This window comes from Pseudophryne corroboree, chromosome 2 (assembly GCF_028390025.1).
Source record: "Pseudophryne corroboree isolate aPseCor3 chromosome 2, aPseCor3.hap2, whole genome shotgun sequence".
Taxonomy (NCBI): domain Eukaryota; kingdom Metazoa; phylum Chordata; class Amphibia; order Anura; family Myobatrachidae; genus Pseudophryne; species Pseudophryne corroboree.
In genome coordinates, this window is record NC_086445.1 from 433,094,823 (window position 1) to 433,110,411 (window position 15,589).

The window sequence follows — 15,589 nt, forward strand, 5'->3', positions numbered from 1 at the left end:
ATCCTGGTCGGTGAGAAACGTGGTTCCGGTATCCATCATTACTGCAGAGGCAACTAGAGACTTGTTGGAGGTACTGTGTCCCCGGTACCAAATACCATCTAGGTTCCATTTCTCTAGGCAGGCGATACCGAAAATGTACACAGACCTCAGAAAAAGACTCACCAGTGTCCTAAAAAATGCAGTTGTACCCAATGTCCACTTAACCACGGACATGTGGACAAGTGGAGCAGGGCAGACTCAGGACTATATGACTGTGACAGCCCACTGGGTAGATGTATGGACTCCCGCCGCAAGAACAGCAGCGGCGGCACCAGTAGCAGCATCTCGCAAACGCCAACTCTTTCCTAGGCAGGCTACGCTTTGTATCACCGCTTTCCAGAATACGCACACAGCTAAAAACCTCTTACGGCAACTGAGGAAGATCATCGCAGAATGGCTTACCCCAATTGGACTCTCCTGTGGATTTGTGGCATCGGACAACGCCAGCAATATTGTGTGTGCATTAAATCTGGGCAAATTCCAGCACGTCCCATGTTTTGCACATACCTTGAATTTGGTGGTGCAGAATTATTTAAAAAACGACAGGGGCGTGCAAGAGATGCTGTCGGTGGCCAGAACAATTGCGGGACACTTTCGGCGTACAGGCACCACGTACAGAAGACTGGAGCAACACCAAAAACGCCTGAACCTGCCCTGCCATCATCTGAAGCAAGAAGTGGTAACGAGGTGGAATTCAACCCTCTATATGCTTCAGAGGTTGGAGGAGCAGCAAAAGGCCATTCAAGCCTATACAACTGAGCACGATATAGGAGGTGGAATGCACCTGTCTCAAGCGCAGTGGAGAATGATTTCAACGTTGTGCAAGGTTCTGCAACCTTTTGAACTTGCCACACGTGAAGTCAGTTCAGACACTGCCAGCCTGAGTCAGGTCATTCCCCTCATCAGGCTTTTGCAGAAGAAGCTGGAGACATTGAAGGAGGAGCTAACACAGAGCGATTCCGCTAGGCATGTGGGACTTGTGGATGGAGCCCTTAATTCGCTTAACAAGGATTCACGGGTGGTCAATCTGTTGAAATCAGAGCACTACATTTTGGCCACCGTGCTCTATCCTAGATTTAAAACCTACCTTGGATCTCTCTTTCCGGCAGACACAAGTCTGCTGGGGTTCAAAGAACTGCTGGTGACAAAATTGTCAAGTCAAGCGGAACGCGACCTGTCAACATCTCCTTCACATTCTCCCGCAACTGGGGGTGCAAGGAAAAGGCTCAGAATTCCGAGCCCACCCGCTGGCGGTGATGCAGGGCAGTCTGGAGCGACTGCTGATGCTGACATCTGGTCCGGACTGAAGGACCTGCCAACGATTACGGACATGTCGTCTACTGTCACTGCATATGATTCTCTCCCCATTGAAAGAATGGTGGAGGATTATATGAGTGACCGCATCCAAGTAGGCACGTCAGACAGTCCGTACGTATACTGGCAGGAAAAAGAGGCAATTTGGAGGCCCTTGCACAAACTGGCTTTATTCTACCTAAGTTGCCCTCCCACAAGTGTGTACTCCGAAAGAGTGTTTAGTGCCGCCGCTCACCTTGTCAGCAATCGGCGTACGAGGTTACTTCCAGAAAATGTGGAGAAGATGATGTTCATTAAAATGAATTATAATCAATTCCTCCATGGAGACATTCACCAGCAGCAATTGCCTCCACAAAGTACACAGGGAGCTGTGATGGTGGATTCCAGTGGGGACGAATTGATAATCTGTGAGGAGGGGGATGTACACGGTGATGAATCGGAGGATGATGATGAGGTGGACATCTTGCCTCTGTAGAGCCAGTTTGTGCAAGGAGAGATTAATTGCTTCTTTTTTGGTGGGGGTCCAAACCAACCCGTCATTTCAGTCACAGTCGTGTGGCAGACCCTGTCACTGAAATGATGGGTTGGTTAAAGTGTGCATGTCCTGTTTATACAACATAAGGGTGGGTGGGAGGGCCCAAGGACAATTCCATCTTGCACCTCTTTTTTCTTTCATTTTTCTTTGCGTCATGTGCTGTTTGGGGAGTGTTTTTTGGAAGGGCCAGCCTGCCTGACACTGCAGTGCCACTCCTAGATGGGCCAGGTGTTTGTGTCGGCCACTTGGGTCGCTGAGCTTAGTCACACAGCTACCTCATTGCGCCTCTTTTTTTCTTTGCGTCATGTGCTGTTTGGGGAGTATTTTTTGGAAGGGCCATCCTGCCTGACACTGCAGTGCCACTCCTAGATGGGCCAGGTGTTTGTGTCGGCCACTTGGGTCGCTGAGCTTAGTCACACAGCTACCTCATTGCGCCTCTTTTTTTCTTTGCGTCATGTGCTGTTTGGGGAGTGTTTTTTGGAAGGGCCATCCTGCGTGACACTGCAGTGCCACTCCTAGATGGGCCAGGTGTTTGTGTCGGCCACTTGGGTCGCTGAGCTTAGTCACACAGCTACCTCATTGCGCCTCTTTTTTTCTTTGCGTCATGTGCTGTTTGGGGAGTATTTTTTGGAAGGGCCATCCTGCGTGACACTGCAGTGCCACTCCTAGATGGGCCAGGTGTTTGTGTCGGCCACTTGGGTCGCTGAGCTTAGTCACACAGCTACCTCATTGCGCCTCTTTTTTTCTTTGCGTCATGTGCTGTTTGGGGAGTGTTTTTTGGAAGGGCCATCCTGCGTGACACTGCAGTGCCACTCCTAGATGGGCCAGGTGTTTGTGTCGGCCACTTGGGTAGCTGAGCTTAGTCATCCAGCGACCTCGGTGCAAATTTTAGGACTAAAAATAATATTGTGAGGTGTGAGGTTTTCAGAATAGACTGAAAATGAGTGGAAATTATGGTTATTGAGGTTAATAATACTTTGGGAGCAAAATGACCCCCAAATTCTATGATTTAAGCTGTTTTTTAGGGTTTTTTGAAAAAAACACCCGAATCCAAAACACACCCGAATCCGACAAAAAAAAATCGGTGAGGTTTTGCCAAAACGCGTTCGAACCCAAAACACGGCCGCGGAACCGAACCCAAAACACAAAACCCGAAAAATTTCTGGTGCACATCTCTAGTTTTTTACCGTTTTTTAAACATTTTTAAAAATCTAATCAAAATCCATCAAATCGGCCGTTTTTCGACAGCGGGACTGTCGAATTCGTTTTTTATTGAATATGTCGAATTCCAGCACCCACCTGCCGTAATTCGACGGTCGAATTGTGTCGAGTTTAAAAACGGGCGAAAAAGTGCCGCAATTCGCCCGGAATTGCATATACCCCCATATGTTGGTTTAACCTAACATTTTTAATTGTATTCCAAAAGCTTGCATTTTTGCTGTAATTCGAAATATAAGGCTGACAATAATTATTTGGTTTGCCTTAATGAATTTTGGGGGGAAAAGTTACCTTACGGTTTCAAATTTCATGGTGATTGCTTAATAAACACCTATAATACTTCATATAAACCTGGAAAATAAGAAGCGATTGGCAAAAAGTTTAATACATTGAAAAATCAATATTTCGGAAACTAATAATCAGACGGTTGAGGTACTTGGCAGAAAGTTTTTTTTTTACATCATCTCTTACTAAAAAAAATTTAAAAATGTTTTGTCCAAATCAAGATGGGTGGTGGACTTATTTTTTGGGTGATCTGATGTGGAATGACCCTGAAGGAAAAACTGCGAATATTGTTTTCAAAGAAATTTTTGTGATCAATGTGTACAATATAAAATATGCATCACAATATTAGATGGCACTACTGTCTTTGTATAATTACTACAGCTGAGCAATAACAGACACCCATGTGAATGAAGCCGCAGGCAAACACTAGTAAATAAATAAAATGTTTGCAATTGTAATACTTTATGTATTTTGTTTAATTTGCATTCTATTTGTTTATAATATATTGAAGACTTACTGAAAAAGATGCATAACTTTGTGTTTCTACCTAGTAAGATACTTGCTAAATATTATAATATGTGTACAATGCCCCTCTTTACTCTGCATTAAGGGTCTGTTAGGAAAGAGGTGCTGCAGAGCTGAGTAACTGGCAGGCATGCTCTATGTACGGGAGGCAGTCAATTGACCGCCTGTCGGGATACCGGCAGTCAGGATACAGACGCCAGAATCCCGACACCAGCTGAAATACCGGCGGTCAAAGTCCTGACCACCGGCTATTACCCCTCTTGGGTGGTGGTCCACACCACCACCCGGAGGGGAATAGAAACCTGTGGTGACCAAAGCGATCCCATGAGGGAACACGCTGCGCTCGCCACCGGGATTCCCGGCTGTTGGGCTTCCGGCGTCTGTCTCCTGACCGCTGGGATCCCATACTGATCCCCTCTGTACATTGGTTGATTTATACACAGAGGCAATTGCAGTGATGTCACACCATCAGTGTGGGCTATTTGACCTGTAACAAATCCCGGTAGGGGACAGTCCTAATCATATGAGAGGGGCTTGAAATGTGGTGATAATAATTTTCTTTGTAACAAAGCTTTAGTCAAATATAAGGATGTCATTCTAACAGCTGTGTGTTGCTCAACTTTTTACTTTGGGATTTTGTGGAAGAAAAGGGAACTTGTTGCTAAGCACTCTTGCAAACCGCAATACATTTTGAAAGAGTAAAAAATATATTAATCATTTTATAAGACAACTATCCCCAAAATCAAAATGTTCATATTGGAAATGGCATTGTTAAACCGACTTGTTCGGTTATCCATTCCACTAAAATTTTAAACAAAATGGAAAAATAAGATTGAGAAATTTCTCTCTCCATTAAGCTAGGTACACACTTGTACAATCATACTGTCAATTCCTAGTTTTCCCCTTAGGATTAGTGCAGGGCAGGGTGCAGAGGTGCCAGGGCAGGAAGCATGCATGCCTGAAAAGGGGGTGCGGCTGCCTCAACGTCACTAATAGGGCAGTGCCCAGCACTTAGGAAGGTGCTAGGCTTACCCCAAGCTCTCCCTGTAATGTGAATAAATCATGGCATCTATTCACGTGGTGGTGGCACGTATTAGCAAAATTGCCTAGCCTGAACACTAATTCCACTTATTTTCTGAAGTCCCTATCTATAAGTACCAATTTGTGTGTACACACCTTTCAATCTCACTTGTGAGACACAGGCAGCACTGCTGCTGGAGGAGCATGGGCAGAAGCATCAGACAGAACGGTCAAAAGTGCGTGTACACTTAACATTTTACCTGATATTCTACTATCGCATCTGTTGAATATGAAGCTGCCTATAAACCTGATCTTCAGATACAACCATTTGTCTTCCGATAATACATGATTGAAGGTGCATACACACTCGAGAGATCTCATAAACTGGTTGGGAATTGAAAGAACTGTTTGACAGTAAAGGGCCGTACTGACAGGGAGATTTCCCCAAAGATGTGTGCTGAGCGGTCTAGCACAGACCGCACAGCACACATCTCTACCCCCGCTCAGCGCAACGCAATGGGAGGGGATGGACATGATGGGGGGCCGCTCATTTCACCTAACGGTGAAATGAGCGACCTGCTAGATTGGCATGCATGCATGCAGGCACAATCTAGCACCGGCGATAGCGATGCGTGGGACAGAGCATCGCTGTCGCCGGCACCCCTACACACGGAGTGATGTTCAGCTAATTTCTAAGCAATCTAGTCAGATTGCTTAGAAATTAGTTGAACATCGCTCCGTGTGTACCCCCCTTAAGTGTAGATGTTTACACAGGTTTGCAGGCGATGATGCAGTCTCTCACATATATAGGACACTGTCTTAATGGGATAATAATTACCAGAATGACAAGTATGCAGAGCATGTTAGCCTGCTGTTCTTAGCCTTCTGTATGAATCCGCAAGTATTTCCATTATGTTGCTAGATTGTTTCTCAAGCTTTGTAGACATTTCAATTAGCCGTGATGTGTGTTTCTGAAGTAGCTCATCCCAACCAAAAACATTACTGGCTTTTTCTCTCATACTGTAGATGTGCACAGGAATAGCAACGCCACATGTACCAGATATACCAGTTATGTGCGCAACTGAACTTTACGGAGGAGTTGAATTGTCCCCACTGTGTTTGCAGTTCAGGTATTTAGAGAAGTACTGCTCTTCCGAGTAACGATAGGCAACTTGCTGGACATATTTGTTTAAGCTTTTAGACAGATAAATACCTCTAATTTATATGCTTTGTTATTTAGATATTCATATCAATGGGCCGGGGGTGGTAGTCTTGGACTATTATGCCCGGGGCTAATCATTTGCAGCCCCTTTTTCTGGTGTGGTAAAGTTGCAGATAATGCATGTTAACCCATAGGTACTGCGATAATACCTAGAGCTATGGGTTAACGCCCTTGCGTCACCCGCGATAAGGGCACTTAATGCAGATTTCTGTTGAAGCTTCTCTCAGGCTTGAACAGAAATCTGCATCAAGTGCAGCCTGCGGGCTATCATGCGCTGCCGTTTAATTACCACGGCTAATTGAATCCAGCCCAAACTATATATATATATATATATATATATATATATATATATATATATATATATATATATGTTTACGTGTGTGTGTGTGTGTGTGTGTGTGTGTGTGTGTGTGTCTATATATGTATGTGTGTGTGTATGTATATGTATATGTATATATATATATATATATACACACACACACACACACACACACACACACACACATCTATCACAGATTTTGTTTCTTTTGGAAAAAGATAAAAACATGTTAGAGAATTTATAGTTTTTCAGTTTGGACTGTTTGGTGATTGTGGTAGTGAAGTGGAGACATTATATTTGCAGTTGAGTATGATAACCAATAGTACAAAAATAGCCTATATCGCAGAGTTTACTTTGTGTTGGATGTGAAGCAGGGACACGTGCATTTAGATTGGTAGTAATGAGTACAGGCCATATTGCGTCTTTATAATTTACTGAACATTGGAACATTCCTGCCAATGTAATAGTTGTGTATGGGCTTATTATGTTAAATGTTGTAATTTTAGAATGTTGCACAAACTATTTTGTTGAATAGCAGCTTTGATCATAGTGTCACAGTCACCAAATTGAATAATTGCAGCATCACAATTTCAAACATCAGTTGCCATTGGTAAACTGTGAATATAACTTGCTTGTGACTTAAGTGAGCAATCTTTTATGTGCTGTGACATTTCTGGGAGACATCTGAATAAAGTTCAGGAGAATGTGAATCTTCTATACCGTGTAAGCTTTGCATTAGCTCGCAGGTGTGCATTTACAAGTTGTAACAGGAACACATTCTGGCTTTCATTTTAAGGAGTGTTGGTCTTTTTGTAATTTAAAGCACATATTGTTGTGTGTTGTGACCAACTGATTCTATCATTGCGTTTCTGCACAACTGAAAAGAGCAATATTACTTACCATAATTTGTTTTGAACATTTGCATCCGTTTTTAAGGTACATTACACTAAAACATTTTCATTTTTAAAAGTAAGTTCTGTACCGCTATAGTTGTTGCACAAAAAAAAGTATGTCAAGGCATTCTTTTTTGTGAATCCATTGTAAAATACTTTTTAGAAATTGTTCCTGCAATAGGAGGACTGCTTTACAGTAAATGGTTAGGGTAGAGATACAAGGGATGTAGTCATAATGTCAACAGTTATTGTATCGCCATGTGAAATGTGGACATTCTGCAGAGACCGGCAGGAGAGGATTACGGTTAGGCTACGGGAAGGAACGGGTTAGGCTCTAGGGGAAAAGTTAATGTTTTGTGACGGGAGGGAGGGTTAGGGTTAGGGAATATGGTCTCAAACTCTGTAATCAGGACCCCAAACATGTTTTCTACGTCTCAAAGTTTTACAAGTGAAATAATTAGCTCCACATGTGGATCTTTTAAAATGTCTCTGCATTATGAATCCACCTGTGTATCTGCTGGGTGACCTGGAAAATGTGAGCTGTTTTGGGGTCCTGAGGACCAAGTTTAAGAACCTATGGGTTAGAAGTTAGCAATACTAGCCGCTGGAAGTCATCTGGATGTCACCGCTAAAGCCACTGGACCAGGTAAGTCATCACTAGACCACCAGGAACTACTTGTTGACATTCTAACCATGTTGACATTTCATCAGTGTCAACATGATGAATGTTTGCAAAATATACCCCATCCAGATACAAGGGTTATGGATCAATGGGTCGACTTGGATTATGGATTATGTCGACTGTCAATAAGACGACCACTAATGGTCAACATTGGCATGTTCGGCACAGAGAAAAGGTCGACACGTCAAAATGGCTGACACAGGACAGGTCACCAGATAAAAAAGATGACATGATATATTTAAACTTTTTTGTTGTATTTTTTTGCGTGACATGACCAGGAACCCTAATTAGTGCACAGCGTCCCCTTGCATGGCTTGCTTCGCTCGCCATGCTGCGGGCAAGGTTCCTTGCTCTGTTACCACTGCACTTGGTACAGGTTACTGTTCCCAGTTGTAGTCCACGTGGATGATAAAGTATGAAAATGTAAAAAAACAATATTTTTTTTTTAACTAAAAGTCATGTAGACCTGTTCCATGTCAACCATTTTAATGTGTCAACCATGTCGATGTCGACCTACTATCTGGATACTAGTTACAAGACAGTAGGAGTCTTATTTTATTAGTATGGTTATAGGTTTCTGTGAAGTGTTCTCTACGCAAATTGTAAATTTTGCAACATATTCAGATATATTGCATGACTAAACATGCACAATTGATAAAAATGTGGTCATTAATCAACTCCCTCACCCCTGAGTTGTCCAAAAGTTGACAACTTTTACACTTTAACTTTCAAAACTATTTATACTTGTGCCTGGTACGTAATCTGAAATCTCTGCACATTCTCAGACCTGCTGCTTATTACATTGGGCACTATAGTTCCTAGAGTTATGGGAAACAACCGTTTGTCTGCTATCTAATAAGAGGGTTACAGGTTTAGCCACACCCCTGGTAATGTCGTATAGACCTTTCAGTTATGCCCAATCTATTTTTTGTTACCGGATTGTGGGACAGACACAGACTTTACATTTGGTACTGTGGTGGTAAAGATGTCTATGCCAAAAACCTTAAACACATTTATATAGAGGCTAAAAAAATGTATTGCATACATTTATATACATTCATCTCTTAATGTTTGAAAATGAGTAGATATAAAAATAAGTGCCTTTTATTAGGCTGTAAATACAGTAGTACTTTATGCAGACATGTGCAGGTGAGTACTAAAGTGGCAAGCTGCAATGCCAAACTTGTGTCCCTTGATCATACTTTCTTACACTAATGTACCCCTCCAAGCCTGTAGGTCTCTGCAGTGGGTGCCAAAGCTTGAAGCCTCTGTGCTGCTCATGCATAGTAACAGCTGTTGTGGACTGGGATTTGGAGTATTTATGGGGATTTTGTGAAAAACTAAACAGAAATTTGGGGAAAGTGCAGTTATTGCTTCATATCCAGAGAGAGCACTAATCCTTAGTAAGAGCAGCCATCCGCACATGTTTCTTGTAAAAGAACTTATATTGTTTTTGTGGGTTTTTTTTATACACAGAATAATTTTATATGCTACTGGACACAAATTTCCAGACAGTTTTTTTTTTTGTTTTTTTTTAACCTCACGGTAAAGGTGCATACACACGATGCGATACTGACTTATACTGACTTATGTGCGATTTTGACTATGCGATATTGTTTGTGTGCTTGCGATTTTGGCTATGGCCTATTTTGACTATACTTTTGTACTCGATAGCCCAAATTTACTTGCCTGCACAGCAGTGCCGTAACTAGGCATTTTAGCGCTGTGTGCAAGAAACGGCATTGGCGCCCCCCCCCCCCATGCAAGATAGGGGCAGTGCGTGCCGTAGGCGCATGAAAAATATATAGGGGCGTGGCCACAAAATAATACCAATTCATACCACGGTGCACAGTAGTCTCCATTATTCAAATTACACTGCACAGTAGCGCCACTACACCTGGCAGAGCCCCTTTTACACATTACAGCAGACAGCATCCCCCTTTTTACACATCATGGCAGACAGCGTCCTGTTTTTACACATTACGGCAGACGGCGTCCCCCTTTTTACACATTATGGCAGACAGCGTCCCCTTTTTACATATTACGGCAGACAGCGTCCCCTTTTTTACACATTACGGCAGACAGCGTCCCCTTTTTTACACATTACGGCAGACAGCGTCCCCTTTTTACACATTACAGCAGACAGCGTCCCCTTTTTACACATTACAGCAGACAGTCCCCCTTTTTACACATTATGGCAGACAGCGTCCCCTTTTTTACACATTACGGCAGACAGCGTCCCCCTTTTTACACATTACGGCAGACAGCGTCCCCCTTTTTACACATTACGGCAGACAGCGTCGCCCTTTTTACACATTACGGCAGACAGCGTCGCCCTTTTTACACATTACGGCAGACAGCGTCTCTCTTTTTACACATTACGGCAGACAGCGTCCCCCTTTTTACACATTACGGCAGACAGCGTCCCCCTTTTTACACATTACGGCAGACAGCGTCCCCCTTTTTCAGAATAGAGAGAAAGAGAGATACTTAACACCGCTCCTCGTGCTGGCAGATCCCTCTGTGCAGGCAGGGTAGAAGGAGGAGGAGGGATGCGCAGATCTGCCATTTTTTAGCCTGGTCACTGTGCTGCGAACAAATGCAGCTAGCGATCAACTCTGAATGACCACCATGGTGTGATTTGCACTAACTGTTCTTGCAATTTTGACTCTATGGGGGAATTAAATTGTTTGAAAAGTCAGTTGGGTGTCTTTTTTTTCCTATCTAATAGACAGGAAAAAAAAACACCCAACTGACTTTTCAAACAATTGAATACCGCCCTATTTTGGGTATATTCAATTAGTGTCGGATCCTCCCCGACGGAGATGATCCGACAATTCACTATTCAATTTGCGGGCATTTCCGACAGGTTTTTGCCCATTTTCGACAATGCCGATCAGACTTTTTTTTTAAGTCGAATCGGCATTGTCGAAAATGGGTCAAAAACCTCTCAGAAATGCTCGCAGATTCTACAGAAAACATGGATCCACGGCTAATCCGCCGATCCACGTGTTTTCTGACAAGTCGGAAAAACGGCACTGGACTTAAATATGTTGAATCCAAATTCGACCAAAAAAAGTCGGAAAGTGACGTTTTTCTGACTTGTCTGAAATTCCGACAATAATTGAATAGACCCCATAGTCAAAATGGTAAGGATATATTGCACCGTGTGTATGCAACTTAAGAAAGTGTAAAGCATTACAAGCAGCTTGTTTTACAAATGGCAAACTTGTAAGAGTTCTCTACTTTGAATAGAGGAAGGAACAATTGCCAATGCATATTTCTAATTTGCATACAATATAGCAATATAAAACTAGACTTATTTGCAGGATTATTATTCTTTATATGGCACCTAAATAGTACAAACAAAACAGAAGAAAATGAAAATAAATGCAAAAGACTCACACTATACAATATTGCCAGTGGCGTTTCTATAATAGGTGCAGTGTGCACGGTTCACATGGGCCCCTTGGTCCAGAGGGGGCACACACTGCACCCATTTCTTCTATACTTGCCTTTCTGGTGTCCATCGGTCTCCGTGTGTGGGCCTCCTCCTCTCCCGTAGCTGGCAGCGCTGTTAGTTCTCTGAGCACTAGAAACACTGGCACAGTGCCAGAGTCTACAGCACTTGCGCAGGTCTCTGGAAAAATGTCCACTGCGCCATTTTCCTGGACACTTGCGCAAGCGCTGTTGCCTAAGCACTAACAGTGCTGCCAGCTACGGCAGAGGAGGGGGTCCACACACGGAGATTGCACACGGGTCCCCTCCTCTGTAGATACGCCACTGAATATTGCAGAACATGGGATACAAACTATATAAGTTAAATTGACATTCGCCACTTATGGCTCAAAGGGGGCAATTCAGTTGTTTTTCCTCACGGTTACCAACTGAGCAGTGCAATTATTGCTCTGTCTAGACCCCATTAGCCGTGGGGCATGACATTTCTTCTCACTGTTTTCTGATGTGCGAGAATTGTGTACAAAGTCTGTTTCGGCACCCTAACCAGGAATAGCTGCTATTTGCGACTAAACCTCGGTATACGGGCACATATAAAGCAATGGGCACCCGAGTAGAACAGCAATTGAATTGATCTGATGGGTGCCTATTAGTTTGGGCACCTAAAAAAAAAAATTTGAATCGCCCCCTAAGAGAAGGCGAAGAATTATAATGTTAAACACAGATACACAGACAAGCAGGTCACGCACAGCAACATCTGAGTCAGTAAGATATGATTGCAACATACTGTACAATACCTGTCCATCTAACTAGTGCATGTGAAATCTGTTATTCTGCTCTATGTAACTTTGTATCCCATGTGAAGTCTAGGAATATAATTATAAATATGATTGTAACATCAGCTACTGTACTATTGCTACACCTGTACAATAACACTTTCAATGTGATTTTACTTTCGATTCACGATTGGAAGATACACATTGCCCATATGCACATATACACCTGTACAAGCTAACTTGCAATCTTTGACCCCCATCTGTCTTAGATATTGTATAAAAAGACATAAAGGCAGCAGCATATGCAGAACGGTTGGCAGTGCGTCCGCACTTCGCTTTAGTCCGACATTGCATTGAATCTCGTTAAAATTAAAATGCATATAAGATAGCATCTTCGGATGCGACCAGTTTTCTTTTGGTAAAACATGTTCGAAGATGCATATGTACTCTATAGGATATCGCATGAATGGGTTGGGAATCAGAAGATCGGCCTGGCAATTGTATAAGTGTGAATGTATAGAAAACAATTAATAATAATTTATTGCTTCCCAACAAATACATTGGTGGAGAGAAGCAAGTATTGTGATATTCAATAAGTATTAAGCTCTGTGGTATTCTTCGTTTGGTGGGGGTAGGAGGCAGGCTGTCATGTAACTTGTGCAGGTACAGTCTTGTGGTTTATTTGGGGTTGGTGAAATGACACAAGTAATGTTTGGAGAGGACGAATACTTTTGTGAAATAATGAAAACATTTTTTTTATAAGTATGGTTTGTTTTTTTGGGGGTGGCGGGGGCAGACTGGTATATAACTTTGCAAGGGCAAAGACAGAATAAATCAGCTCACAGATTGGTGTGCATGTTTTTTTTTAATGCACATGTGGTGGTGTATAATTGCTGCCATTGGCTGTGCAGAATATACTGCTTATATGGGCTATAAATAGTGATGAGCGGATCGGTTTTACTCGGTTCTCAAAACGGCATCTTATTGGCTCACGGATGTCACGTGTTTTGGATAGCCAATAAGATGCCGTTTTGAGAACCGAGTAAAACCGAATCCGCTCATCACTAGCTATAAATGTATGCTGTTTCCGGTTATCATTTTGTCACTGTTAAGATATTATGCTGGCAGCTGCCTATGTGCTTAGCCCCATCCCAAAATATGTTTCTGTGACTTGCAACTTTTCTTATTACAAAATTGCAGCCCCAGAGCTTTTGCCCTTGCTCTTAACGGCTGAATGCATTTGTTCTGGCTCACTGCTTTATAGCTTGTTTTGAATATGGGCCTAGGCATTGTTTGCAGTACTTGGATAGTAAATAAGCAGCTCAAGGACTAAAACGTACATAAATAAGGAAAACACACATATATATGTGTGTGTGTGTGTGTTTTCCTTATTTCCGTCCATCTTTCTCTTTTGTTTTTCACCAAATATGAATGACACATTGAACCTTCTTTTAAATAACAATTATTACATATCTGAAAAAGCTTCGTAGCTACAGGTTGTCTATTGAGCGCTTTAATAATCTTTCAGCTTTTTCCACAGGCTTGTGGACAACATAGCAGTTTTGTGCGGTCTCTTAATTTATTGACTGAATCATTCAAACCAAAAGCTGCTGTTTTTATTTTAAAAGTTTAATCATTCACCATTTGGATGAAGTATCTTTGGTACTGCAGTGCTTCGGCATTGCAAAGCAAATATTTAAAGATGCACTTTATTAAGATTGTCTGGAAATGTTTTTGCACAATAAAAACACTAATGTTTTATCAATAATTCATAAAGAATGTACAAACAAAGATCACTCCTTTACAACAGCCTAATCCCTACTATCACACTTTCTTTAAAGAATGATCTTTTATACCTCTATGTAACTGTGAAACAGAGTATAATACATTTTATGAACTTATGACTACATAACCTGTTTGGTTATCATGGTCAAATTGGGACTGTAGGTTTTTATATTTACTGCTATAAACTGTATCAAGAGTATTTAGCATTCCTTAAATTGTCTTGCACGCTTTTGTTGCTCTAAAGGGCAGATATTAACTAAACATAAAAGCAAAGCGGTTTTATTTTGCCTATGTAAAATACATAGCTGACCAAAGTAGTTATCTCCCCATCTACCCCCCTTTTATTATGTAAACTGCTATTTTGACAATTTATAGGATCATTACCTTTATCCTCTCCCTACTGTACCTGTTTCTCAGAAGACACTTTAGACATCAGCACCATGAGATCCTGTAGGGGAGGGTCAAGGAGAAACTGAAGGTGTGTCAGGCCTCGGTTCATGTTCTCTTGCAGTGACACAGCACCTTTCTCACACTATTTGCATTATTAGACCCGGAATACAGTATGACAAGTTTGATTTTATGTGTGATGATTTTAAATACATTGTGGCACTTATTTGGTTATTTGTTTTTCTAACTTTATAGGTCTTGGATTACATACAGTTAGTGCAATATATGGTGAGACAATCGATATACCTTGTGGTCAAGATAAACTTGATGGTCTCCTCTTTTGCAAATGGAAATATGTAAGTATAACTTAGCTGTGGCAATCTGCTTTGCCACTAGTTGGTATGTTGTTTCTTGTTAGAACAAGACATTTTAACCTTTGAACTTTGCAGTAGACTGTTGTACACATTACAGAAAGCCCAAACATGGGTCAGTTCAATTCACTGCGGATTGAATAGCGTCGGGAGGAAGCTCCGGGTGCTATTCAATTCAGGGCGATGCTGTCCCCGACTAGAAGATTTCTTCTCGCACCCCTCTGGTTGTGCTTTCAGAAATTTAACAAAACTAGGTCCATGATATTGTTTCGTGGCTTTGTGCCGCGCAAACAGCATCGCGGCAAGGCAGTTTAGTCGGAGAATGCCCGCTCTCATGACTAAACACCCTGTTGAGTACAGGCATTCTCCGACTTAGCATCCCTCGCAGCGCTATTCAATCCGCAAAGAATTGAATTGACCCCATTGTGTGTGTGTTTAAAGGTGCATTTACCCAATTATTTACATCTCCCCAATATAAAATGTTTGTTAATATTTTAAAGAAACTGTTATGTATCATGGCAGTGTATCCCAGACAATGGTAATTTCTTTTGAAGCACCTTTTTGTTGCGATAGTTTGTTTATCTTAAGAGTTGCATTGTTTCCTGTCCTCTTTTTACCCAGTCACCCACCTTCCACATGTACAGATATCTAGGTATCAGTAAGCATATACAGCCAAAATAGACAGCATCAAAATTGTTGTCCAGCATAATATGCATTGCGAGTCCTTTATAATATGTTAACAGTATCAATGTTTAGTTTGGG

At 42.0% G+C, this 15,589-nt stretch overlaps 1 protein-coding gene across 2 annotated transcripts in view; it reads left to right on the forward strand.

Moving 5' to 3' along the window:
• ALCAM (activated leukocyte cell adhesion molecule) overlaps window positions 1-15,589 on the forward strand; it is a 203,556-nt gene that overhangs the window by 78,309 nt on the left and 109,658 nt on the right. For both annotated transcript variants that reach the window (XM_063953609.1, XM_063953608.1), the window contains exon 2: window positions 14,712-14,812. In XM_063953609.1, coding sequence (XP_063809679.1) covers window positions 14,712-14,812 — 101 coding nt within the window. The remainder of the gene's footprint in view (window positions 1-14,711; window positions 14,813-15,589) is intronic.